At 44.4% G+C, this 27,670-nt stretch overlaps 2 protein-coding genes across 16 annotated transcripts in view; both read left to right on the forward strand.

The window, feature by feature from the left end:
* Positions 1-10,974, forward strand: part of KIAA0753 (KIAA0753 ortholog) — a 26,119-nt gene extending 15,145 nt beyond the window's left edge. For 7 of the 10 annotated variants that reach the window (XM_075440167.1, XM_075440165.1, XM_075440166.1 and 4 more), the window contains one exon: positions 129-2,744. In XM_075440167.1, coding sequence (XP_075296282.1) covers positions 129-498 — 370 coding nt within the window. In that variant the 3' untranslated portion in view covers positions 499-2,744. Of the gene's footprint in view, positions 1-128; positions 4,597-10,938 lie in introns of those variants that run through there. The other 3 variants (XR_012765917.1, XM_075440173.1, XM_075440174.1) reach the window with 3 other exon arrangements.
* Positions 10,975-19,426: 8,452 nt separating this feature from the next.
* The window catches only part of PITPNM3 (PITPNM family member 3), a 126,371-nt gene continuing 118,127 nt past the window's right edge, over positions 19,427-27,670 (forward strand). For 4 of the 6 annotated variants that reach the window (XM_075439887.1, XM_075439891.1, XM_075439892.1 and 1 more), the window contains exon 1: positions 19,427-19,549. In XM_075439887.1, the coding sequence (XP_075296002.1) occupies positions 19,528-19,549 (22 nt within the window). In that variant the 5' untranslated portion in view covers positions 19,427-19,527. The remainder of the gene's footprint in view (positions 19,550-27,670) is intronic. The other 2 variants (XM_075439889.1, XM_075439890.1) reach the window with 1 other exon arrangement.

Below are 27,670 nucleotides of genomic sequence, written 5' to 3' on the forward strand. Positions count from 1 at the left end.
GCTATATGTCTTCATTATAATGTTTTCATTACAGAAAATTATGGGTACTGTTTGAAGAGATGATTCTAATCCTTCAAAAAGATACTTGAAAATCTAATTCTGGCTTAATGACTATTTTATATTTCCAGTGATATTGATAAAAACAAAGAAGCAGAGAAGAAATTGCAGACTGGAAATGACATTCTGCAGCCCTTGACTCGGAATTCTCGACAGAAGGAGTGCAATGTGTCTCTCTCTGTGCCAAAGCATATGCTTCAGAGCATCTTGGATTACAACAGCAGATACAAACATCACTTAAAGCTTATTTCCCATGAGGCAGTAGGCAGTTTCAATCCATGGCAGATTGCTGAGAGGTATATGAACTATCTTGGTGTTTTTGAAGTGAAAGTATCAGCCGATGAACAGGTTTTTCTGTCCCTATTCAGGAAAGGAGTTGGGAGGGGGCCATTTAAATTCCATATTGAAAGCCAGAAGCAGTCAGCTATCTGTGGTACTTGATGTTCATGGATTTTTAAGGTAGTCGGATAAAACAAAAGAATATGGGAGCAGAATGTCCTGGAGGAGTGATTATTTTTCACATCTTTCTATGGTGTTACCAGAAAAAAACCTGCGTGAAATACAGGGTAACTTAAATTATTTTCAGAAGGCTATAATCAACAGGTAAATTGAAGGAAACAAAATTAATTTCTTTTTTTTTTTTTTCTCTTCCTGAGTGAAAAAGAAATAAAGCACTATAAATAACTGCAACTTTTAATCTTTGTGGTGAGGGATTATGAAGTTGTTGTTTTGTGGAACAACAGTAGATGCTCTTTAAAAAGAGACCACTGGCCTTAGCACAGATTTCAGCGCATTCTCTTCCACAAGTCTTCATGCTTCTGGAGTTCACTGTGGAAAGTGAGATATAGGTGGCTTACCATCCCTTAGTACAAACAGAAGAGATGAAGAAGCGATAAGTAACAGTCTCTCTGCTGTTTGCTTCCTGCCAAAGAAAAGTTGTTTATCACGCTCAGTGCTAAGGAAGCACGGCAATGTAAGCTGAAATACCCACCCTTGCACTGAAGCTTGCTCAGTACCGGATTATAGCAACTAAATTACATCACTGGTTATAATTTCCTTGCACTTTTCTTGAGTGATTGCCTACAATTGCCTAGAAATTGTTTTCAATATGTATGATATATTTTAGAAATCACCTAGTGGTCTTGTAAAGTCCCAGCCCAAAAAAAGCATGGAAATAGAGGCTGAACTTGAACCTTGCTAGTCCTGTTCTTTCAGAACTGAAGAAATACTGGCACAGCATCAGTTGGCATAGAGGGGCTGTTAATTCCCTGCAGAGTAGAAACCAGAAGACTTCTGACTATGGGAGGAGAGAAATGAAAGAAGAAAACTCTGGAGTATTAAGAAAGAATTACAAAATCTAATTTCAGTGGTTGTAGATGGAGTGGTTTGCCATAATTGTCTGTATTGGCAGATTGGACATCAGGCTTAATTGCTAAGAGTTTTTAAACTTCTGGACACATTTTTAATGTAGTAGCATTGAAATGAGTGATATAGCTCATTTGAGTAACATTTGAAATCTGCATCAGTGTTTCCAGGAACAGGTCCTGCAAGATTTGAGATGACTTGCATGGGTGAAGTTAATCATGTGTATTGATGCCCGACTGTGGATAAGTAGGCAAATGTTTTAATAACTGTGATTAGACCACTGTATTTGAATCTACTGAACTAAACCACTGAAATATGCCTTGTCAGTTCTCAGTACCGTCATTCTGCCTTGTGAACTGTAGTCCTTTCTATAATTAGTGTGAGGCTGGGTAATTCAAGGACTGGCACCTTCTTGGGATTGGCAGATGGATTAAATGGCAGTGAGTCTCTCCTTCTGACAGCTGAATTCCACTGCTGCTGTTTTCCCGATATGTGCTGTTACTTGAAATCAAACTACAAATGCAATCTGGTATTAGCGTGCTTCATTGACTTATTCTTACCACCAGAGGGCATTATAAATCTTTTTACATAAAATAGCATCACACAGTGTTTAAAAGAAACGCTCCCATGGTATGCTCAAGAGGTCTTAGAAAGACTAACTTTATGATATTTTAGAATATATGCAAAACTGAAGAGAATTTTTCAAGAGGCCAGTAGAAAATTGTGTTCTGACACTAAAATAGTTTTCCCTGCTGTGTTAACATCTGCTGTGGTCCAGAAATCACTGAAAAAAAAGAAATTTCTTGTCTCACTTTTGTGAAACTTTATTGCTCTCAGTAAGGCCTGATTCAGTGGCAGCTAAAATCAATAAGAAGCTTCCCACTTAATTCAGTGGCCTTTAGATGAGCACCACAGTATGTGAACTCTTACTCCCAGAGCACGATTAGTGTCTAAGAGTTTGAAGAAAGGAAGCAACTGAGATCTCTCAACGCTTCTAAACACAAAGTATGTCCTTTGCTGTGAACCAGATTGAGGATAGAATTTCTGGTATCTTATACAGTACTTATCAGAACACATCTCAGATCTTTTCTTGGGCTAAGCAGTAGAAAGAATGAAAAGACATGAGTATTTGTCTTTTAAAAGCAGAGCATGGATATCAATGGAATGAATGACTAGAATTTGAAATCTGACTTTCTGAACATTTTCCTTTTTTCCCCTCCCTCTTCCTCAGTCTTGCAGAGCAATTAATAGAAGAAGCCCTATGCGATGTGGCAGCAGAGCTGCAAGATGTTTGTGAGGATTATGCAGAAGCTGTGTTCACGTCAGAGTTTTTGCACCCAGCACAGTAAATGCTTTCAAATCTTCCCCATTATCAAATGCAATGTCAGCCTCGTCTAACAGTCTTATGAGAGGATCTCTTTTTCATGTTCTTTTAAAAGTCTATGAGATTCTGTTCACCAAATGAATTAAGTCAAGGATTCATCTCAGGTTGTTATGAAACCATTATCATGTTTTCCTTTTTGGACTTCATTATACTGATGTATCAGGACTTTTTTTTTTTTAGCCAGTGTTTCAATAGAACGAAGTAGACAGTTACAGGTAAAGTTTATATGTTTTGATGGGAATACCAATCCATTTGTATAACTGTATTACTTCATTTATTTTTATATGTGATCTGCTTACTAGAATAAAACACTGGGAGGAAGACTGGGTTCAAGCAGCGTCATGGATGTAGCTGTACTGTGCCTCAGTTTTCTGCTTTAAAATGAAGAGAATCTGACTTACCTACCTCATAAGGGAGCTATGGGTTTTAATTTATTCTTCTCAGTAAAATGCATTGAATATATCCAACAACTGTGTTGGAAGAATGAAGCATTATTGATATTTCTAAAGCCAAGATGGAACAGTCCAGAGTAAAAGCTGTTTGATTTGCTCTTTAGAGCTTTCAGTGTCGTGCAAGAAAGATGATGTCTGACCACCATGCTTAGCATATATACTGGGATTAGGTTTTTCTGGGATGTGGTTATCCAAAGGAAGGATGCCCATGGCACAGCGTTAAGTACGTGTAAACAGTTAGCATTGGCTGTACTCACAGGCCAACAGCCTGCTTGGACTATTGCAGTCAACTTCTGAATGTAGTACCTGTTCTGTTGGTTTCTGAATATCCCTAGTACATTATGCACAGACAAGTGAGACCTTTCATTAGAAGCGCATCATGGAGATTTTCTTCCTTTTTCTCTTGAACTGGTCTAAAATATTATAATTTTATCAGCTTCTAGTGATGCAACCCCACATTCCTTAGTCTTAAGAATCCTACTGAAATCAAGAACAACAAAATAAATGAACAATTGACATTTCTGCAATATTGAATTAACTTGTTTGTGTCAATTTATCAATGTACTAGTTTGCGTTGTGCCTGGAGCGGGCAATGAGTAATAATTATTTATGGCAGTATTCTAGGGAAATGCGAATTCAGCCTGTGAGGTAGCCCCAAAAACAATATGACAGTCTGTTTCTTTTGACAAATTTATTTCCTCCAGTACTGTTCAACCTATAACAGAATCATTTTTAACCTTCTAGGATTGTTCTAATTAGAGGAAATAAAAATAGACATTTAAAAAATAATTCTGTTTTTATTGAATCCTGGTTTACTGTTTTGTTTGTCTTGAAATTTACATCAGATAGAATGATGTAAATGTTACTGCCAAAGTGTGACTTTGCTGATGTGTGATGTCTGTAATTTAAAACACTATCTTTTTTTTATTTCTAAGATTGTAGAGATAAGCCTGTTATTAAGTCCAAAAGATTAAAGCCATAGTGTCTCTATGTAAGTGTATATATGCTGGTGAAATGATTTTCAAGATATTTTTTAATAAACAACACTTGTTTCTTAGGACTGAGTATAGTTTTAATTTAAGGCAACTTCCATCTGAACGTGTTTGGAATAGTCCGCATCCAAAATGCAAGGGAGTACCTGGCAACATTGCAAGAGTCAGACTACCATATGCCTGGAAGTAATGTGGTCATCTGTCAAGGTAAACATACTTTCTCTCTTAAATCCCATGGGGCTGTGAGTGGTATCATCTGACTGATGATGGCAAAGTAAACTTTTATTCTGGATGAGAATTTTGTGACATTTGGGTGCCTTTTTGGAGTAGAAATGTGTGAAGAGTGAAGGCTTTAGGTAGAATCCCTGACTTCACATTCTTCAGTCCTTCCTAAGGCACTTAACTATAAGATTTTGTAATGCATTATTTACACATGCAAAATAAACAATTACGAAGTTTCTACCCTGAAAAATTTCATAGTTGGAGGGCTTCATCTTAAAGTGACTCAGCATGTCATTGTTCCTAAGGGACAAACTGGCATCAGGCTGGATAAACCTTATACATGTGCATAATTCTCATCACAGTATGTTGATAGAGACTATATACGGGCCTGAAATGTGCAACCATAATACCACTGCAATTGCTAACTATGCATCTAATGAGCCACGTTAACTGGCCACGCACTCATTTAAAGCGCTATCATGCACGGAGTCCATACTTCTTTAAAGCTAAGTCATGGGGGAGTACTAGAATCAGTTTCAGATTTTAAAACTGTTTCAATGGCATAGATAGTGAAGAATATATTTTCTTTGAGACTGTGCTATGTCTCATTGCTGAAAGTCTTTAGGAACAGGTTAGATATGCAAAGTACGCTATCCTACCTGATGTTGCAGAGGATCCACTTCTATGGATCTGGGCTAGATTTCATTGTACAAACTTTGCATGCCTGTTTTTTTCTTTATGTGCAAGTTTCTTCAATGTCAGAGCTGTGAAAGGGATGAAGCAAAAACAGGATGAAAGGATTCAGTGGTTCTATAGATGTGTGGATGACTCCAGCAAATATCAGTTGCTGAAGTCATACATAGCTGAAGCAGAATTAAAGTTTTCAGAGTGGTTCAGGGTGATGTAGGTGGTGGCTGGTAGAAGCATATAAGCGCAGTTTGGTGCAAGGGCAGTGCCATATCCTGGGTGCACCAACAGGCAGTAATTGCCCTGCCTAGCCTGCCTGACCTCTGCCCGTGATCAAGAGCCCCCCTTCCAGTCCAGTGAGTCCCCAGTCCTTGCTGAAGCTCTGCCACAGGTACAACCATGTACCCCCTGCTCATCCAGTCTCATTTGACCTTGGCTCTGACTTGTTGCCTTGTGTGGTCTGGTGATGCCTGGGCTGCCAGCAGGACCCGTGGCTGTCGCCATCCTGCCTTGCCCAGGTGCTGTGGGACTGTGTCCTGCTGGTGCGGTCACTTCTTGGCCTGTGCCGTGGGTACCCTCAGCTCCTGGCTTGTCCTCCCTCCTGGAGCAGCCGTGCTCCTCCTTCCTGATGGATGTGTAGGTGTGTAGGGAGCAAGGAAGCAAGGGGGTGAGGGGTGACTCTGGAAATCCTCTGAGGACCCTAAAGACAGGACTGTACATTTGCATTCTATGAGCAGCTCCTGCAACTCCTGAAAACATGCAATCTACTCTGTAAATATTTAACTGTAGAAATTAAATCAGCGTGCTTCTGGGAGTGAGGTAGTTATGGCAACAGTGTTTGCCCTACTAGTGCTTTGGAGAGCTACTTTTTTCTGCTAATGCTGGACATAGTTCAGCTTCCATTAATGTCAATGTAAGAGCATAATTGAACTCCTTTCTTCTCTTTGGCTTGCTTTGTCTCTGGGTTACTCCTGGAGGCTAACTTTCTGCACATCCTGCTTCTCTATGGACTACTTTTCTTCCACCACGAAAAAGAAGTGTGGGGTTTTTTGTCTGGTATTTTTTTTGAGAACTGATTCACCAGCAATAGGAAAAGGGGCTTTGTTCATGATGTACGTGTCAGTCAATTACCAGCTGAATTGAAGATCTGCTTCAGTATATCTGGTCAAAGTATGACCTGGAAGAACATAATAGTTTCTAGGTATATTTTCCTCAGAAGACCCTGCATTCTCTCTTGCAGCATGCTTGAGGTACTAGATTGCACTTACGTTTTAGGAGGATAGTCTGCTCTGAGAGAAAAGCAGCAGGTTGAAGAACAGTGTTGTCATTTATCATCTGTTTCCTTGTGGTTCACCTGTGTGTTTGTGTCTGCCTGTTCCCTTGCATAACAGAGGTTGCAATGTGTTGGTAAAAGGGCTGCCTTGGTTCACACAACTTGTGGCACATGGTGGTAAGCGCCTGACCACTGGAGCTCCTAACCACTACTACAATATTAATGCGGAACAGAGATCTGACTGGCAGAAATACCTTAAGGAGAACAACTGAAATAAGTGCAAAACAGAATTTCACATGCAAATGCAGAACAGGTATTACCCTGCACAGAAGGAAATGTAACCCAGTGTTCAAAGTTCAACCCTTACTTCCACTCGTTTTGTGGAGACAACATCTTTCTTTACTGGTTGTTTTCTTTCTTCTTTTTGCTGTAGGAAGATGTCTTTTTTTTCACAGAATAAACTCAGTCCCTGCCGCTGAGTGGTTTTTTCATGGACTGATTTTTAGTATATTTACTTTTTGGTTTGAAATGTTCTTAGAAGCAGTCCCCTGATTTGCCAAGGCACTTTTGGACATAAATAACTTTTGAAGCAATTATACAGACATGGGTGGAAAAATTGCTGAATTCAGAGCTAATTCATGAGCTACATGAGTTTTCCTTCAATTAAGTTCCTACTGTAACCCATATATGCGTGTAAACCTAGCTATAGATTTCAGCTTTAACAAAACACAGAATATGGTCCCACGGCTTCAGGATTGTAGTCAGTGCTTTCCTTTTACGCTGTTTTCCCTCAGTGGAGATTTGTGTTTTCAACCTAGCTGTGCTAGAGGCGCACACACACAAAAGACAGGGTCACCCTGACAAACCAAGGTCTGTGCCACGGGCGATACCTGAGAGGGTGCTGGTGCAGTGGCTGGTGGCACAAGGGACCAAGACAAAGCAAGCTCGTAGTGGCCACGAGAAGGCAAGAGCCCGTGGTCCTGTGCAGGGTTAGACTGGCCACAGCTGCTGTGACCCTAGTGTTACTGGTCTTAGCCTGTATGAGAAGGAAACCAGGGCGAAAATGATGCAGCTTGGGACCGTCTGGGGCTATGTGCTTTTTGTTTCCGCCTCGCTCTGTAGAAAGTGTTGCTGGAATACTTTGGGTGTTTCCTGCTGGGGCTAGGAAAGCTGCCTGAGTGCCAGCTGGAGGAGTGAGTGCCAGGTCTGAGTTCAGGTTTCTGGAGCAGGCCAGCTCCCTGGAGGTTAATGTAGGTAGACTTCCTATGGGGAATACATGGTGCACCACACCATTAGGTTAGTGTGAGAACTGGGGGAGGAAGGGATGGGAATAAAGAGAGAAAATTTAATTATGTCTGAGTAGCTCTCAAGTCATGCTCAGTTACCTGTTACTATAGGGAGGAATGTTTTCTCAGGACTTAGATAATATAGATTTTTTTTTTTTAATGGTACTTTGTATATACTGAGAATTGGAACCTTTCCTTATGCATTAAGCACTCGTCCTCCATGCTCTGTTTGGTACCTGAAAGTTCTGTGGAGCCAGAACCTGGCTCACTGTAGCGATTTTTGAAGCTGCTTGCTAGTCCTTTGGACTCCCGCTGAAATCAGTAGAGAGTGAATGTCACTGGTGTCTTGATCTCATTCCCTTAAGGATCTGTTTCAGTGTTGTTTCTTGTAATCCCATTACATAAACCTGACCTTGAGCCAGCCTGCATGGTTGGGAGTGGATGCAGCCCTGATCCAAAAGGGCTGGATCAGTGTATAACAGCACCCTGTCGCAGAGGAATAAACCCACAGGACTGAAAGCTAAGGGATGCTCTAGCCTGGCAAGCCATTTGGTTTAGCTCAGCCTGGTCATTGTGTAATGTAAATTTGGCTTATTATTTGTGGAAGATTTGGACAAGAGCTGGGAAAGGGAGGAAGGGTGGGTGTCTATAAAGAAGACTTTCTGCAGAAAGACTTACTCTGGTCTGTGTTAACTGATTAGAATTCCTTTGTTGTTGCCTCTTTTTAGAAAGGTTTTGGCTTCCTATTTGTGCAGATGCCAGAGGTTAGGAAAAGTAAGATTTGATAGGCTTAGAGGCAAGGAAAGGCTGTAACTTAGATCATTTTATGAGTGAAATGGCTGTCAATAGATGCCCCATTCTACCAGTCAATAGCCCTTCATTATCCCTGTAGCTGTAAAAGTCCTTCAGCAGGGGCCTGTGTGGGATTAGTAACTGTACAGTTTCTCTCTACGGGCTCTGTTTGAACTGGAAATCAAATGACAGCAATAGAGCACTGCTATTTTGTGGCTCATATTCTAAGGTGCCGTGGCCAGGAGGAAGGATGTCTGCCCCGTCCCCTGCACCCTGTGCTGCAGTGGTGGCAGCTTCGGGCTTAGCAGGCCCGTGGGCTAACATAACAGAAGGCTGGTCTTCTGGCCCAGCTGAAGATGGCTCTGAGACCATCAACAGCTTGGCACTGACAATCTGGCACCAACTACTCTTTGTGCAGTAAACCCTGTGAGGGTACCTAGAATGGACTGGTGTCTTGTGTTCTGTTCAGTTCGCTCTCAGGGCACATGTTGTCTTAGCTGTTTATATCTGATGTACTATGTAGTGTTTCTCTGTGTGGGCAGATTATTTTAAAAGTAGACAAAATGCAATGAAAAAGGAGGGGGTTGGAAATTGTAGTGAGCTCGGCAAGGAAAACCAGTGTCTCAGTAGTGTCTCCTGCCTGCTAATGGCTGAAAGGAAAACTAGTTGTTTCTGGTAACATGCCCTAACTCTGTTAGGCTGATTTCTTTTTCATATTGTTGTTCATTAGATCTTGATTTATATTGATAGAAAAGATTTACCTCCGACTGTTCAAGATGCCTTTGAAGTTTACTCCCTCATTGAAGTGAAAGCAGTGCTAATCAGTTATCACTTAGTTACAGCAGTCTAAATTCTTATTCTGTAATGCACTTGTCTCCGAGTAAGTGGTAGTCAGTGACGTTATCTTGATCAAACCAAATGCAGAGCAAGAGAATAATCAGTGTTGATGAAGTCATGGGCAGAAAATGCTGATTTTTTTGAAATTAAATTGCAATTCATTTTCTGCCACCACCCTCTTTGTCTTCAGGGAGGCTTTGCTCAGCCTTCTGATGAACAGAACAAAAGCTTGAGACATCTTACTTGCATCTGCCTGATAGAAATCAAGCAATACGAAATTTCTGCAGGCTTTAACCTCTCTTGGGAATCTGAATCTCTTTTATTTATTGCACTGATTTAATTTTTTATGTTTGGCTATTCCTTTCCTTCTGTGAGTCAAACAGGAGAACAGCAATGTTATGAAGGTTCACATCTGGGGAGTTGGTCTTTAGTTGTTTCAGTGAATTTTTGGTAGGGACAAGCTCCTGCAATTTCAGTTGGGAGTTTAGTGCTTAGCAATTGTCAGGATTTGGCCTCCAGTTTGGGGCCATCTGCAAAGAATCTGGTCCTTATATTGTAAATTCTGTGGGCTACACCAGTGCAGGCAAGAAAGCTAGTTCACTGTCAAGGTGTTTTCACTGGAATCTTCATTCGTCGCTGAGGTTTGTGAATGTGAGTGAAATTAAAGTGCAAGGTTACACTATCTGTAATTGTCTGTTGTCTTTCAATTGGAAAAGAAGCTTGTACTGAATATGAAACTAAGTAGCACCAATTAAACTAAAAGTAAGGCTGCTGCTGCTGCCTCCCCCTGCCCACCTCCGATTCCTCTGGCTTCAGTCTGCTGCTCCTGCAACCAGTCTGAGTATTTAGGCTGAGGAAAAAACAGCCAAACAGAACTGAGTGAGCAGGAGGGAGACAGAGAACAAGCAAACTTTAAAAGGGGAAGAAAGGAAACAGCTTCTTTTGTCAAGACTTCCAGTGTGGATTTCCAACCACCTCAGGACCGCATGCTTAACAATGATTCTATCAGCAGGAGGTGGAACCATCGGTGTCAGTTATTAATAAACCTCTTAAAATGCACATGCTGACTCTTTCTCTTTTTCTTTCTACTTCCTCTTCGTTTTTTAAACTCACTGTAGCAATTGCTGTCCCTTTTTGAGCTGGCACAGAACAAGGAGCCCACAGTATTAATGAAACATAAATAGCACTGTTCAAACGGACCCAAACTGAGATGCTCAAGGGAGATCAAGCTGGGCTGTTCCATACAGATGGCTTCTTAAGCAGGCTCTTTCACTGTCCTGAAATCTGTCCAAAACAGAACCAACTGCAGAAGTTGAAGGCTGCCCAGAGAATAGTACAGCCCATCAAAGAAAAGTCAGCAACTAGCAGATTTGTTCCCTTTCTGAAACATCACCCTTCACTTTTCCGACAGCCTTCATTAGCCTTGGGGGTGGGGGGGGGATGTGGGGGGGTGCTGGCTCCAAAATACATGCTCTCAAGTACCAGGGATTTTGCTTTACTGCTTTGCGACAAAGCTGTTGATTGCATATTTTGTCTCTGAATCTAAGCCCAAATAAACTGTCTTCTAATCCAGATTTCAATCCATTCCCAGAACCTGAAGTACAGCCTGGAAACATTTGCAGGCTTGCACTTTACCTGCAGGCACAGCCAGAACTCCCTGGAGCTGGGGTGAAAATTGGTGACGTGTTGCGCCTTGTGGACCTTACTAAGAAGGGGTCCGACATCGTTACCCGTCCAAGACCAGCAGACACCTGCTGCCCAGTCCCAGACAGGGCAGGGCTCTGATCAGTGAGCGTCAAGGGTATGGGAAAGATGCAATGGATTTATTTTGCCTTGTGTATGTTTAGTCCTGTGGGCAACGTGACACTGACCCTTTAGGCAGTGAGTTATGCAGAAGCAGAACAAGTTGAAGAGGCAAATCTCTCTCCACTGTAACCTTGCTGCCAGGTTGAATCTTCCCTAAAGCATCTGAAAACCATGAATGGATTTTCACCTCTCCTTTGCACAGCATTCTGTGACTTTTCCCACAGGTAGAGACTTTATTTTTCACTCCCCTTACTAGAGACAAAGTGGGTATTGAAATAGCAAATGCCTAGTATGTGGTCTCACTCTGTGTATCAGCAGGACAATGGTAACTGTCTATTGGTGGGAAGCTGTACCATAGGAGGCTGTTTCCTCAAAATGTAACGTGTAGATCAGATATGTTCTAAAGAAGGAAGAAGCTAGCACTTTGGGAGTTATAGTAGGTGAGCTTTGCTTGCTTCAAGAAAAACCATTACTGGCAATATTAATAGATCTAAAATTGTATTACAGGCGAGGAAATGCATCACCTGCCTCTCTTTACAGGCAGGAAGAAATGGGGCTCAGGGAAATGATGTGCATGAAGTTACCCAACATATGCACAGCAGGCTGCGGAGTCAGTCTCTTGACTCAGTCTGGGCCTTTGTAGGTTGATGGATAGAAAAATATGGGTTGGGGGGCTTTCCCCCCACCCACCCTACATTTTTTTACCAAATTATTAACTAAATTTTTTAGCTGAATTTGGAGAAGGAACCAGTACTGAGTGAAGTGAGAATATTTGTACCTTCTGAATGTGCAGCAAATAATAAAAAAAAATAAAATCTGCATTTCTTCACCTGTGAATGTTTTTGAGAGCTGGTTCTGAATGACTTGTGTATCAGCACAAACCAATGTGCAAGTACTGGGGTAAAAATGCTTTTTTAGGAGCATTGTGCATTTCCAGTTCATCTACGATGGGATTTTCTAAACTGTTAACTCTCTAAACATGGTATTAAGAAATGCATATGCTATAAGCTGTAATGGCTGTTTAGAGCTGATAGTCTTATTTGGTTATTGATTGCAATATGCCTATAGTAGTGTAGAACTCAGAGGGGCTAACTACAGAAGTAACTCCCTTGCTTCCTGCAGATGATTTGCAGCTTCAGGTAAGCTGTTTGATACCATAGCCATAAGGCTATTGGCATCTGACAGTGACAATTTAATACCAGCCTAGCTGTGCCACTCTGAGTTTCTCAGCTGTGACAGTCATATAATTATCAAGGGTAGGTCTAACGTCAATCAAAGTGACATGGGTGGCATGGCAGGATAGTGTGAAAGTCTCCATCATGCTGAAAAATTTACCTACAGCTTCAGCTACCCTTCTTTCCCTGATTCCTTGGGCTCCTCTGCCTTACCTTGCTCATAGTATGACTGGAGTGTGAGCACAGCTCATGTAGATTTGTCTGTCACGCAGCTAGCCATCCACAAGCCTGGATGGGTGCCATAAGCTGTGCACTCGTGGCAGACTGGCCATTTTGCAGTGTTGCTCCCAGAAGCAGGACAAGCAGCTTGCTCTAGCTGAGACTGGTCAGTGCCTGAGAAAGCCAGTGGAAATCGAGGTTGGGTATGTCTGTGCGAACAGCTGCTGCACTGCAGAACAGGAATGCTCCATAGATGCTTCTAAAAATCCTGGTATCACAGTCTCTCCCTCTCCCCTTGGCATTTCAGTGAGGAAACACATGACTAAAAATAGCCTACTGTCTAAAGCTCCCAGAAAGCTGTGCTGTCTGATTACTTTTTTAGCATTTAATTTTTCTTCTCCTGAATGTATCTTTTTTTTTTTTTTTTCAAATACCCAGTCCCTCATTTAGTAAAAAAACATGGATTTAGGATCAAGCTGGTATTCATGAACAAATCTTCTTGCATTTATCATAGTCCTTCCTCCTGCTGATCTTTCCTAACATTCTACTCTGCTATGGACCAGCAATCAGGCTCTGGAAAGAAGGCTTCCTAGCAACACATTAAGCCACTATTAAAATGTTTTAGAAAAAACAGACAGTCTTTATGAAAAACAACATTGGGAACTGATAGACTTTTCCACATGGAAAGAATAGCTGCCCTGTGCTTATCCACTGAGACGGAGAGGCTGCAATTTTATCTCTGTCCTCCTCCTTTCTTAATGGAAAAATCAGAAAGGGCTCAAAAAAGTAGAGCAAATACCAGTAATATTAGAGATTGGAGAGTCTGGGTTATTCTTCAACAGTGGGGTAGATTAGGGAGGTAAGAGAGGACAAAGTCTGAGCTATTCCATATTGAAAGAATGAGATATCTAACCAGAAAGATTACAGTATGAGCAAACCAGTGTGTAAGCATGGCAGGTTTTAGCTTTTGTTTTTAATCGGTAGATGTTGATTAACTTAGGCTTTTTCTGTGTGTCTGCAGCAACCTGGATAAAATTTGAAACTTTAGGTTTGCTTGCTTCTTCCTCCTTTCCCTCTCAATATGGTGTTTTTTCACTGTCCTGTCCTGATTTTTGAGAGTGGGAACCTGACAAACGCAAACTGTATTCTAGCATTTTGAAAATTAAGACATTGCCCTCCTTTTCCAGCTTCCTGCCCATGTCAAAACTTGACAAAAAAGCTCCACAAATTGCCCTAAAGTAACAGCATAAAAATCTGCAGCTGCTACAATTTCATACTGTTCCTTTAAGTTTTGATTCACAGATTTCTGAATACTTGGGTTTTTTTAGACTTTGGAACTCATCTTCTGAAAACTGCCAAGATCACTGTCCTTGGTGTGCTATTTAGAGTCGACAGGGAGGACTGCTTCTTCTGAGTAACATTTTCTGCAGCACCACCAGGTATGAAAAGTCATGACTATATGGGCATATTTGAATGTTGGAACTTCCCTGTAGGGTCTGGAGCACATCTTTCATGTGCTCTCATTTGTACCCAAGGAGTTTTTGGGAGCTGTATTTCTGTCTCCCATCTGGAACTGGAAGCTGTGTGCCTTGTGCTTTGCAAATCTCTCCATTTTATTAAAGAATTGTAAACAGGGCAGAGAAAACAGACAATCTTGATTAAATCAGTGATTCTGCAGTGTGTTAACAAATATCAGATATAAATTAATTACTTATGAAATCCTGCTTAAATCCTGTGATTTTAATTCTGATAAACTTTCTTTCCATTTGTTTTTATACCTTGTGCCTTCCTCCTCATGTAGTTACAAATACTGCAGAGCACTGGAGTTAAAACAGCAAGTATCATTTTTCCTTGCCTGCATTTAAGAAGGTCTCAGCCCTGACATTATTGATCAGTACGAGTCTGCTTCTGCTTTGATAGACCTTTAATTGGATAGGCTCTGGCTATTGAGAAGGCTTGAGGCAGGAGGAAAGAGCATCTTTCAGTTCATGAAGCCAGTTTAAGAGCCAATAAAGTAACAGATGAGGGGGCTGACTGGTTCAGGACTGAGCCTCCCTCAGCTCTTGCTTCTGCAGCTTTTGACAGCTCTCTTGGCTGTTAGTTAGACCCTGCTTCTCTGCAGAGCAAGACCTGTGATACTGTTAGGAAAATTTTCATTGCCAGGCCCAGGCATTTGTCTGGCTGTCTTGTGTCTGCTGTGGACTTTTTGCAGCCATGCATCCAGCTTCAGCTGCAAAGCTGAGTAATCCTGGTGTCAGTCAGTGCAACCTGAGTAATAAGGGCTGTATGAGGCCGTTCTGGCATCTGGGATTAACCAGAGTTAGCAGCAACCTAGAAACATCACAGCCTCCTCACGAAGTCATGTACCTTCCTGCTAGACAATTCCCTGTACCTGGGAGTACCATAAAGTCTTTGTTGGGACCAGTTGCCCATCCATTGCTGTTATGCCTCTGTGGATTATGATTTTGTTCCCTTTGGTTTTTGGCAGAATGCTGCTCTCCTCAAAAGTGCTGGGCTCTGACATATCCTGTCTCTTTTTTATTTTGGCTGTGGGTGACATATAAACAGTGTGGAGAGGCCTTTCAAACTATTTGAAGTTATGTTGCCAAGAGTTACCATCTAAAGGCTTGTTCTTGGATCCTGGACAGCTTCTTTGGCTGTTTCACCGGCATGAGCAGCCACAAAGCAGGTGTATCTGCTGCCAGGGAATTTCTCAGTCCTTCCAAGTAAAACAGGATAGTGCAATCCATTTCTAGTGGGTGGCTGACATGCAACGCTTGGCTGTGAGCTGCTTTACCGCCCTGCTGTTTTCTCTGACTCAATGTGGTGTCTGCTCCTTAGGGCTGCCTCTCAAAATCTGTGGTGACTTCAAGGAGGATGTAGGAACTGAGATTAAAGGGTTCTCCTGACCTTCATTGCACCCTCCTCATCAGCTGCTTTCCTTGAGTCCCACACTACAGTATCACTGAAATCCCACAATTGCTGATGCAACTGCACTTATCATCACCCCTTCTTGAAATAAACAATTATCTTCTGATTTTGGTCAAACAATGTGGGCTCTAGAGGACAGATCTCCCATTTCCCTTACTTCTGCAGCAGTCTCCTGGTGTGGCTCCAAAGGCTGCTTAAACCAGATTCAACCTAGTGTCAGCAGGCACAGCTCTATAGAAGCCAGGCTTGAATTCAGCCCTGGAGATACTAACCGATCAATCAACCTCAGCTTTGCTGCCTGGGACCTGAAGAGTACAGCTAGAGCAACCTTCCCAGCCCAGTTTGAGCAGGTTTGGATCATTAGTTGGGCAGATGTTTTCAGAGGGGCAATAGTGCCACTTGATAGCATTCTTCTCTGAGCTCCCATCCTCAGGTGGCTCTGTATTGCCTTTAACACACAGAATCATAGAATCAGAATGGTTTGGGTTGGAAGGCACCTTACAGCTCTTCTAGTTCCAGGCGCCCTGCCATGGGCAGGGACACCTTCCACCAGACCAGGTTGCTCAAAGCCCCATCCAACCTGGCCTTGAACACTTCCAGGGAGGGGGCATCCACAACTTCTCTGGGCAACCTGCTCCAGTGCCGCACCACCTTGGCTTTTGCAATTCTTCAGAAGAAAGAAAAAATTTCTGCAGGTTTATGTTGTCAAGGGCTGGCAGTTGTCTGCTTTCAGTATTTAGGACAATGTAAATTAATCTTTTCCCCTCGAGGAAGGCATTGTGGTTCTTACTGCCTTCAAAGGCTGCAGTTAACTGCCTGCTTAGGCCACCATGCCAATGGAAAGCCTTTTTTTTTTCAGTTGTGTCATCTAGCCCAGTGCAAAAGAGCCACAAGAATGAATGTGTGTTGGAATAATTCAGGTGTCGTGTGTGAACAATAACAAAGCTTACGCTTTCTTACATCCAGAGTTATTGTGCAAAGGTCTAATTTGTTTCTACCTCCTTGAGGGCGGATAGTGGGTGGGGAGGCAGCACATCTGCAATGACTCGTAGATGATAGAATCTGGGGCAAGGAAAATGAAAAAGCTGCTTTGTAAAGTACAGTTTGCAGGTATGATTTCCATAAGAAACTGTTGAACAGTGGATGGGGCACCTGTTGGTGGTGATGCCAGTTTATGTTCAAATTACAAACTAATCCTATTAAACTGATATCAAATGCTAATCCAATCTTCTTTCAATGGCTGGGTGAGAATCTGATTTCAAAGTGTGTTTGCAAAGAGGCACTAATATAACTTTGATTAAAGGCAAAGATTGATCTTACGTGTTATTTAGAGTCTACTTTCTCTGAGCAATGGAATGCAGTGAAGAGATAGCTCAGTGGGCAGGAAAAAGCAGTGTTTATCAAACTGATATGGTAGTAGTGTCTCCTGACCCCAGTTCCAGCCTTTGCCTACTACCGTATTATGTAAATATAGTAGCTTGGGATACATCTTGTAGTGTGCTGTCACTGCAAGGTGTAAATATGCTCTTCGTGATGTAAGTTGAAAGGAGCTGTTTAATGAAGAACTTCTGAGCATGGTGGCCAGAGCTCTGGGAATGTACACCTAGATTCCACTTCTGCCTCTGTTCTTTGTACTTTGCTTTCCCTGTCAGCAAAAGGGGGTAGAGGACAAAGAAGCAGAGAGGAATTTAATATTTATTGGATCTGAGTACACTATTGTTCATGTTTCCCATACAGTTCAAATTCTCAAGAAATTTCAGAAGAAAAGTTATTCCTCCAGTAAAATTAACCAAATATTTTTGGAACATAGAATATCTGTTTAATATCTTCATCAATGACATAGACAGCAGGATTGAGTGTACCCTCAGCAGGCTTGCAGATGACAGCAAGCTGAGTGGTGCGTCAACACGCCTGAGGGAAGGGATGCCATCCAGAGGGACCTGCACAAGCTTGAGAGATGGGCCCATGTGAACCTCATGAGGTTCAACAAGGCGAAGGGCAGGGTCTTGCACCTGGGGCTGGGGCAACCCCCGCTATCAGTACAGGCTGGGCAGAGAATGGATTGAGAGCAGCCCTGCTGAAAAGGACTTGGGGGTGTTGGTTGACAAGAAGCGCAACATGACCTGGTAATGTGCACTCGCAGCCCAGAATGCCAGCAGTATCCTGGGCTGCATCAAAAGAAGAGTGGGCAGCAGGGTGAGGGAGGGGATTCTACCGTTCTGCTCCGCTCTGCTGAGACCGCACCGGGAGTTCTGTGTCCAGCTCTGGAGCCCTCGGCCCAGGAAGGACATGGACCTGTTGGAGTGGGGCCAGAGGAGGCCACAGCAATGATCCGAGGGCTGGAACCCCTCTGCTGTGAGGAAAGGCTGAGAGGGTTGGGGTTGTTCAGCCTAGAGAGGAGAAGGCTGTGGGGAGACCTTATTGCGGCCTTTCAGTACCTGAAGAGGCAAATAGGAAAGATGGGGAAAATATTTTCAACAGGGCTTGCTCCGATAGGACAAGGAGTAATAGCTTTAAACTAAGAGAGGGTAGATTTAGACTAGATATAATGAAGAAATTATTTACGATAAGGGTGGTGAAATACTGGAACAGGTTGTCCAGAGAAGTAGTGGAGGCCTCATCCCTGGAAACATTCAAGGCGAGGTTCGACGGGGCTCTGAGTACCCTGATCCAGTTGAAGATGTCCCTGCTCACTGCAGGGGGTTTGGGCTAGATGGCCTCTAAAGGTCCCTTCCAACGGAACGCATTCTCTGATTCTATGAAAACCACTTAACTCACTCTGTTGTCAGGGGTATTTGCTGTGGCTCCTTGAATGAACTGCTTAGCAACACCCAGCGCAAATCATGTATTTATTTTTATGCCTTCCAAGCTGGTATTGGCACAGAGCCTGTAAGTTGCTTTAGGACTTGGTTGCACTGTGTTTGCTTGGCTTTTTAATTGCATGCTTCTTTGGGCAAAAGTTTTCTTTACTGCTCTTTACTTGGTGGTGTTCTGACATGCTGTAAATAAAATGTAAGTCCTCATAGGCTCTCTGCCTGCCTCCTCCCATTGTTCTCACAAGATGGGCTGCCTCTAAGGATGTTTCTGAAGGTGAGTTTCTCACAGTTCTTGGCAGATCTGGAGAAGCCGGCTACTTTTTTCCGTCATGGTTAGAAAAATGCTGCTAGTGAGGCTCTCAAGATGGAGGAAGCAAATCCTGCCTTGAGTGCCCCAGATCAACTCTCTCAGCAGACTGTAAGCTGCTTGCCTGTCCCTGACTTAAAAGGCAGCGCGTTGCAGCAGTTCAACCACTGCATTGACACAGGACTTAACAACAGCCAAAGCATTTTTTCTGCTGAAATCCAGAGCAGCCACTTGTAGGAGCGGTTTGCAGGGGTAGTGCTGCAGCACCCTGGGCCAGAGCAGCAGGCCAGCAGTACCTCACTCCCCGGGCTACTGGGGACAGGAGTCAGGCACGGTGCGGAGCAGGAACTGGGCGGCAGACCCCATCCCCATTCTCCTCTGACCACCCCACGCCCGCGGCTCCGAGCAGCACCACGGCGGCGAGGGAGCCCCGACCTCCCGCGGCGGGCGCGCCCTGGGGGGTACTGGGCAGGGCGAGCTGGCCACGGCCCTGGCGGGCCTCGGCTGCGCGCCCCGCCGCCCTAGGAGCTGACGGTCTCGGCCCGTGCCTCACACCGGCGCCGGCCCCTCCCGGCAGCGGCGAAGCCAGGCGGGACGAGGCAACCCTCGCGGGGGGCACCGGGCAGCCGCTCAGACCTCGCTCGCCGGTTCCTCAGCAGCTGCAGCCCCCGCTCTCCGCAGAGCCGCTCGCTGCGCCTTTAACGACGGCGGCTGCGCCGCGGCGGGCGGGCTCCGCGGCGGGATCGAGCGGCGCGGCGGCGTCTCCCGGCTGCGTCTTTCAGCTCCGCAGGAGAGTGGGCGGTGCGGGGCCTCCGCCGGGAGCAGATGGGGTGGCGGAGCGCGGGGTGCTGGCGCGCCGGGAGGGCCCCGCGGGCGAGCACCTGACGCGGCCGGCGACAGCGTGCCTGCGAGCGGGCAGCCCCGAAATGGCGAAGGCTCCGTGCCCAGGTGAGTGCTGAGCCCGCGCGGCGGGATGCAGCAGCCCTGAGGGGAGCGCGGGCCCCAGGCGGCGGGAGGTGAGGCTCTGGCGGCCTCGCGCGCAGTCCCGGCTCCGTGTGCGCCGCGCCGGGCGGACCCCGCCGCCGGCCCACCGGAACGGTAAATGCAAGCTTCTGCGAACGAGACACAGGTGCGTTTGCCCCCCCCCCCCATGTCTTTTCCGAGCGGGACCCTCTCTGCCTTCGGCGCTCGCGCCGGCTGGGGCCGGTGGTGGCGGGAACGCCGTGCGGGGCCGCCGGGGCATCGCGGGCGTCCGCCCCGGTCGCTGCTTCCTGGCCTCCTCCCGGCTCGTCCCCGGCGGTGCCGCGCCGGGAAGGGTCTCCTCCAGCTCCGGAGGGGCTCGGGGCTGCTGCCTTGCGGAGCCGACGCTCGCTGCCCCCTGCTCGGGAGACGCAGACTGGGACGTGGCAGCCGTGGGCTGCTCTGACGGTGATGAAGGTGTGCCTGCTGAGTAGGGCTTGCTGAAAGGAAAAGGCAGATGGATGCAGTTTCTCCTGTGCGTTGCAGGTTCGCGTGTTTTGACTCATGTTTTCTCCAGAGTCTGAGCGATTTGGATGCTGGTTGGCTGGGGCTGGGGACAGAGGGCTTGGGGATAGTCGGCAGCAAAGCCCCGATGTCCCGTGCCTGGTGGCAGTGGCAGCCCCGCTGCAGGCAGCACAGGCTCTGTGTGCCTGAATGACTGGTGCCAGTTAGCAGAACAGATGGGAAACCTCTTGCTGTTGCAGACGTGGTTTTCTTCTAGGTTGCACGCAGAGCCCATTGCTATTGAAGGTGAAGGCCTAACTGTGCTATGACTGAATGCCTGCTGGTCTGGATGAGAAACTTGCCTGGTGTTTGGTGCCAGTTCTTGGCACAGCTTTGTAGCAGCATGGTAATATTAAAGCTAAACCCAAAGTTTTTGCCCAGCAGTATTTATTTTTTTTTTATTACTTCCCCAAAATATGTGTGGATTGGTGGCAGCCAAGCTTGCTTGTTCAAACCTAACTTTGCACAGGAATTTTAAAGGATGGTACTACTCTTCAATGTGATTCCACTCACTTTGGTAGACAAGATATGTTTTTTGATGCCAGCTTTACGGTGTTGTCACTACTTGTTACTGTAAAAATAGAGCAAGGATTGACCATTCACAAAGGAGCTCTGGCAAAACATACCTGGGTTAGGGGGAAATGTTCTGCTTTTATACATTGAGCCTACTGAATTTATCAACATGAGCTGGAATATGCACAAATACAGAAATATTGTGGCTGTTTTGTTTGTATGTACCCTGTCTTCCAGCCTCTGCCAGTGCTGTAGCCTTATCGCAAATATAAAGATGGACCATCATTCTAGTAGCCATGAAATCTGCTGCTTGATCACTGTTGGATGACACATGTGCTTATAAAGGGCTTTTAGAGGTGGTCGACTTGACTCATTTGAGTAGCCAGACCTCACCTAGTGGATTCCAGATCTTAAGTGCTTGGAATAGTCCCTGTGCAGAAATGCTTGGATGTTCGCAGGATTGTAGGTTGCAAAACTACATAGCGGCAACTGCAGATCCCTACCTGACATGTCCCTGTGTGGGTGTGTTGTATCTGCTCTTCATCTCCTACTTCATTTTTTAACAGGCAGCAGTGACTCAAAAATGCCAGACCCTCCTCAAAAAGACAGAATCTCTGCACTGTGAAAGTAGAGTATTTCAGATGTGATGCAGGCAGTCCACCTACAGTCGTTGCAGGAAAAGGTTAGAGAATATTCATGTCTTCTCTGGTTTTGTGGAGTGATTTTGGAGGAGGTGATGGTACTGATGAGAGGGAGGGTGAAGTTAATTTCTGCTGTGGGGAAGCTGGCATCTGAAACATCAATAAATGGCTCTGAGACATGTACCGCATTGACAGGAAACCTTGATCTAGGATTTGGAGCCTGAACAGCCATGTTAAACCTCCTCTCTCTCTCCTGCCATCTCACCAGTAATCCCAAAAGGTGCAAGACTGGAAATATCACTGGTACCTTAAAATAGGGGCTTAAAGGCCTGCATGGCCTACTGCAGAACTGCCAGCTGAAGGATGTACAGAGTAGGTAACCAGGGACTTGTCATTGCTGAATTGCTATGAGGTGAAAGACACTGAGTGAGGAATGAGAGAGAAGAGTTGATTATACTGGATACTTCAGACCACAGTGGTGTCTGGACTGTTCCTTCAATTAGCTTTTTCATTTGACTTATTGACAGGGGAACCTGCGTTTTGTGTGAACTTCCTTCTGCCTTTAACTATGTCTCTGGCTTTGTCAACTGTACTCTTTGCTCTCTTTTTGATTTTTATTTAGGGACTGGTGCAGCCATAGTAAGAATAAAGGGACCTCCTGACCTTGGTATCTGCACCCACTTCTGTCCCTTTTAATTCTTCCTTTTCTGTCCTCTATTTCTGAAGTGCCAGCAGTGCTTCCAAGTCTGCAATTCATAGACTGCAAGCGTACGCACATTTCAGCAGGGCAGGACTCCGCCTGTACTTAGAGTACTGCAGGTTCATGAATGAAAGGTATGGTTTGATGATCTGGTGCCTTGCTGCCAACAGGAAGAGAAATCTTGCGTATTTCCACCTCTTTCCTGTGCCAGCTCCCAAGCTTCCCTAGCAATTTTGCAGTCTAGTTCTGGGAACGAAACAGGTGGAAAACTCTTCATTATCTTAAATTTTTAGAAAGTTTGTTTTTTTCTGGTTTTACAGTCTTTTCTGGCTCAACTGCAGGGTCAGGTGACTGCCTTCCCTGGTGGGAAGAAGGAAGTGGCATCACATCCCTTATGAGCAGCTACCAGTTAGGCTGGTCAGATGCCTTTCTTCCCCTGGATTGGCCTCCCACTCCTTTATTTGCCTCCCATCTCTGGCTCCCTATTTTCCTCCCCCTCCCCCGTGGCCTGCCACTTTCATTTTCCTCCTCCTCTCTCCTTTGGGGCTCCCTGTCTTCCTCTGGCCTTGCACGCTCTCCTCTGTGGCCTCCTGTTCCGCTTCAGCCCCCCCACTGTCCACCCCTGTCCTGTTGGCCTTGTACTTGCTCGCTCACTCTCAGCCCCACCCTTCACTCTCAGCCTCCATCTCTCCCATCAGGTTCTCTTTTTTTAATTTTTGTCCTTCTCTCCCCCACCAGTCTGGCTTCCCACTTGCCCCCTGAGTGCTCTCCCCCTTGGCCTTCCAACTTCTTTCCGCCCTATCCCCCTTGGCCTTGTGTGCTCTCTCTCTCCCACCTCCCTCTTGCCTCCTACTTTTCTTTTTCTCCCTCTCCCCCTTTGGCTTCACACTTCTGTAGGCTTCACACTTCTGTAGGCCTCCCACTACCCACTCAGCTGCTTCCGCTTGCAGTGGATTTCATTTCAGCTTCAACTGATTTCATTTCAGTTCCAGTCTCTGTTACAGTTTCATTGTGTGACTTTGGATTAATTCTGTGTGGCCCTGCAAACTATGATGCCATATATGGGTTGTCTTTTCTGGTGGTCTGTGCACAGGTGAGAGCTTACTCTGAGTGTACTTTAGTTTTCACTCTGGAATAATTGGAGGGAGGATCAACATCTCCCTCTGTCTTGCCTGAGCTCCTGAGTCTGAGGACTGCCTCCAGTAATTAAATTAATATTTTTTAAAAGTACATCTTCTGTTCTACATTTGCCAAAGAAGAAATAAAGCATAACTAGAAAATAACAGTGGGTAATTTTGACCTCCAGTAAGTCTTAACTGCGTAGTCACAGGGTAACACTGTGTGGGTAGCTCAGTGAAATCACTTAATGGGTAGGCAGGAAGCATCTGAAACCAGCAGAACAGAAAAAAGTATTATTATGCAACAGCAGTCAATGACAGCAGCAAAGGTCAGTCCTTCTACCCAGCATCTCTTTCCAAATGGAAAAATGACTTGTGCTTTTTAAATTTTATTGGGAAAACCTTCCCTGAATTCAAAATGGGCACAGTTCTAAAGTTTTGACAAGTGGAAATGTTTTAATCTGTGCAACAGAGTCTGATTTTGATTATTTTTTTGTTGAGATTATTTCAGTCCTCAATATTTTGCGATGTAAAGGACAGAGTTTTCAGTAGCTATGAGACCATTGTGTGCTATTTTGTCTCTGCGAACTAGGTTGGTGTGGTAGTATTCAGGAGTGCTTTTTTTATGATTGCCTGTCTATTGCATGTACTTATGTCTAGGCTTGGTTGGCAAATGCTCGTTACCAAGCAAAAGATGTGGTATACTGCTGGGCCTGCTGCAGATCTTGTAATCTCTAATATTGCGACAATGACATGAGCCATATTGAATTAGTTTTACGGGAAAGCCCACTTTTATAATCACATCCAATGAAAACTGCTGTTCTTATCCCAGACTTCTTGAATACATGTTCCTGGAAGGTCTGGCACAAGCACACCTGAACCTGGATGGTCTATTGGACTAGCCTGGTACATTAGTGATACTGCCAGGAGGGGCTGGTGTGACCGTCCTTCAGATCAGCTTGCTTTCTTTCTCTCTCTCTTATTTGCCTGACAAGCAACCATTGATTTGTGCATTGTTAAAGAAAAGAGGGAATTAGGAGGTGCTGGAATGACTCTTAAACTGATGCTTCTGGACTGTGCCTACTGTTCTGCTACTCTGCCCTCTCACAAATACGCTTCAGGTATAAAGTCATTGCCATTTCATTTCCAGAGTGTTTGTGCTTATCCTGCTGGTGAAGTTCTGCTGTAAACAGTGATGACTGGAGTCATGGTTTTCTTTTTCAGCTGCGGTCAGTGGTTGTAAAAGTTAATTCAAGCTGAGGATAAGGCAAAAACAGTGAAGAAAGGTAACATGGTTGTCGTTTCACAGCAGGGCTAGGCTTACTTCCTGGTGCATTTGTAAAATGGCTTTTCAGCCCTCTGGAAATGGCAGAGTTCTGTATCCTGGTGAAGTGTGCTGCCCGATAGAGGACATTGTTTTTGCAGGCAAGCATTCCTTCCATTTTACAGAAGGTATTGCTGTGCTCTGCACACATTTGATTTCCACATATATTGAACCTGAAGTACTGGGGCCTGCCGTGTACAGTATTGGTTTATTCTAAGTCAGAGGTAATGCCAGTTAGTGGAGTGGAAGAAGTAGATGCCTTTCTCCTGACTTGATAGGCATTTTAAATATGATCGTTGCAGAACAAGTAATATTGAAACAGCATTATTTTGTAATAGTAGCAGAGCGTGTGGAATTACTGACAGTGGGGAGCCGTGCTGTCTTAGGATACTTGGGACTTATAGAACAAGTGGGTTTTGGACAGCAGGACTTTTAAAATGATGTAGGAAAGTGGTTAATTTAAAATCGGAAATCAGCAGCATTCAATTTTCAGAGGAAGACTTTTGTTTCTTAAAGTGCTTTTCAGAGCCTCTTAGGCTTTACTTCACTTCTTTTCTGTTTTTCTGCTTCCATTTCCTTAGTTCTGAGAACGTTGGCTACAGACAAGTAAGGTTGCTTTAATTCCTCTTGTGGTTTTTTTTTTTCTCTTTTTTAAAAACACCGTCGGATCACATGGAATGAAGTGCACTAATGCACTGCTTGATTGTTATATCACTGCCAGTTTGTCACATTTCTTAAAAAGCAAAGAAAAAAAAAAGGCGCCTTTGGAAAGAATTTGGGTTTGTGCTCTCTGACCAGGAGAAACTAGACCTGATTCTTCTGTTATATACACTTTTCAACTACTGTTGATTTCACCAGGATAATTTGCTCATGAAACTGAGAAAATGAGCTCTGCTGGTGCTTGGGTGAAAGTGGAATGGCCCTTTCCTATGACTGTTGTGCTCCTTAGGTCTACTTGTGGAACATATCAGAGATTGCATGATCATAGAATTATGGAATCACTAATGTTGGAAAAGACCTCTAAGATTATGAAGTCCAACCATCAACCCATCATCACCATGCCTGCTAAACCATGTCCCCAAGGGCCACGTCTACATGGTTTTTGAACCCCTCCAGGAATGGGGACTCCACCACCTCACTGGGCAGCCTGTTCCAATGTCTGACCACTCTTTCGGTGAAGAAATTTTTCCTAATATCCAATCTGAACCTCCTCTGATGCAACTTGAGGCCACTGCCTCTTGTCCTATTGCTAGTTACTTGGGAGAAGTGATCAACGCCCACCTCACTATAACCTCCTTTCAGGCAGTTATAGAGAGTGATAAGGTAAGGTCCTGCCTCAGCCTCCTCCAGACTGAACACCCGCAGCTCCCTCAGCTGCTTCTCATAAGACTTGTGCTCCAGACCCTTCACCAGCTTCGTTGCCCTTCTCTGAACATGCTCCGGCACCTCAATATCTTTCTTGTAGTGAGGTGCCCAAAGCTGAGCACGGTACTTGAGGTGCGGCCTCACCAGTGCCGAGTACAGTTGCATGATCACCTCCCTGCTCCTGCTGGCCACACCGTTCCTGGTACCAGCAAGATACAAGATGTCCCAGGGTTGACCCCCTGGGTTTTTGATTCTTCTTTGGATGGACAGCATTAGAAGCTGCTGATACGTGAGTGGGAGCTATTTCTTCTGCAGTTTGCTGGAACTATGTACAGTCACTGAACACCAAGGATGAAATTTGCCTCGCATCTAAATTTGGATGACATCTACAGAGGTGCAGCCTGGCTTGCCTCTAACAGAAATAGGAGTGTCACATAACAGGACATGGAACTCTTTCTGTGGCACTTCTTAGTCAAGTAAGAACCTGAATGTTCCTGGGAAGAGGATTTGGGGTTGGGGGGGGGGTAAATGAGCATCAGAGCAGCTGAGCATCCTTCAGGGATGAGTTTAGGTGCTCATTCAAATGTGGGGTCAGTTAGCTATTTTACTGCCTATCAGAAGAGGATGCAACTGATTGTATTTGATGCTGTTGCACTTACGGAAGCTGCTGCTGTATGGGGTATAGGTTTCAGTTGTGATCCTTATTTATACATCTTAGTGCTAAGGAAATCAATATCTAACATGGCTAAATTGGCTAATGAGCATATTATAAATCTATAAGTCTTAGTTAACTGATTCTTTTTCAACAACATTCAGAAGTGACTTTGCTTTTAATTAGCAATTTATATAAGGAGAGCTACTGTGAGGTTGAGGTGTATGGTGAAGTGTGGTGAGTCACAGACTCATATCTAGTATATCAATGATATGGAAAATTGTTTTCTGTAGGTCCTGCAAGAGTTGTCTTCAGGAAGATATGTGATAGCATCAGCCACAGAAGAAATAAAATGTGAAATGATTTAGTGCAGGGAAAACCAAGAGACTGCTTTTTGAAGTTGCATTTTGCTCATGCATCGCATCACCTCATCTGACATCACCAGATCACAGATGCAGCAAAGTACCAATGGAATTCCAGCTTTCTTTGCTGAAGAAAAAACCCAAGACTTTTTAATGGAAGAAAAGCACTGATTGTAGTCTTAATTATAAGTAATCTTAATTACAGTTAATTACAATTAGTGCTAGCCTAACTAGAGAATTCGGCTTCTGTGCATGGTGCTGCAAGATGGCTCTGCTTTTGTCTTCTCCCCTGCAGTTATTGTAGCTGTGTGCTCAGGGCAAGCCCCCCCGGCCCCTTCAGCTCCCTCTGTAACAGACGAGTGTAGCAACCTGCAGTATCATGCATAAGAAAATTAGGTTGGAAACTTGGTTGCCGCTTCTACTGGAAGAGAAGCACCTGTGCATTTTTGTGAACTCTCCTGCTGCTTGGATATGTTCTGCTTGTATTCTACTGTTAGTCTGCCATGCTGCCTGAACAGCCTATGGGAGCTACTACATGTGCTTCTAGTTCAACTATTGTGATTGGCAAATTAGTGATGTAGTGGGTTGCTGTTAAAGGCATTCCATTTCTACATGGTTTCCCTTTCTATACATATAAATTGTGATACTGAACAACTGAAATGAAATGTAGGTTGCTACCCTGCTTGCAAAAATTGCTGAAACCTAGCTGCCACGAGTCAGTTAACAAATCTGATAAGAGAAACTTCGCTGACATAGAATAACCAAGTGTCATTACCAAGGAGTTAGCCTATATATTGAAGTAGGGCTGGTCTTTTCATTCTCTGAAACAAAATAATGAAATAGAATATGCAGCAGTTGCACTGTAAATCA

This window comes from Opisthocomus hoazin, chromosome 20, assembly GCF_030867145.1.
Source record: "Opisthocomus hoazin isolate bOpiHoa1 chromosome 20, bOpiHoa1.hap1, whole genome shotgun sequence".
NCBI classification, from domain to species: domain Eukaryota; kingdom Metazoa; phylum Chordata; class Aves; order Opisthocomiformes; family Opisthocomidae; genus Opisthocomus; species Opisthocomus hoazin.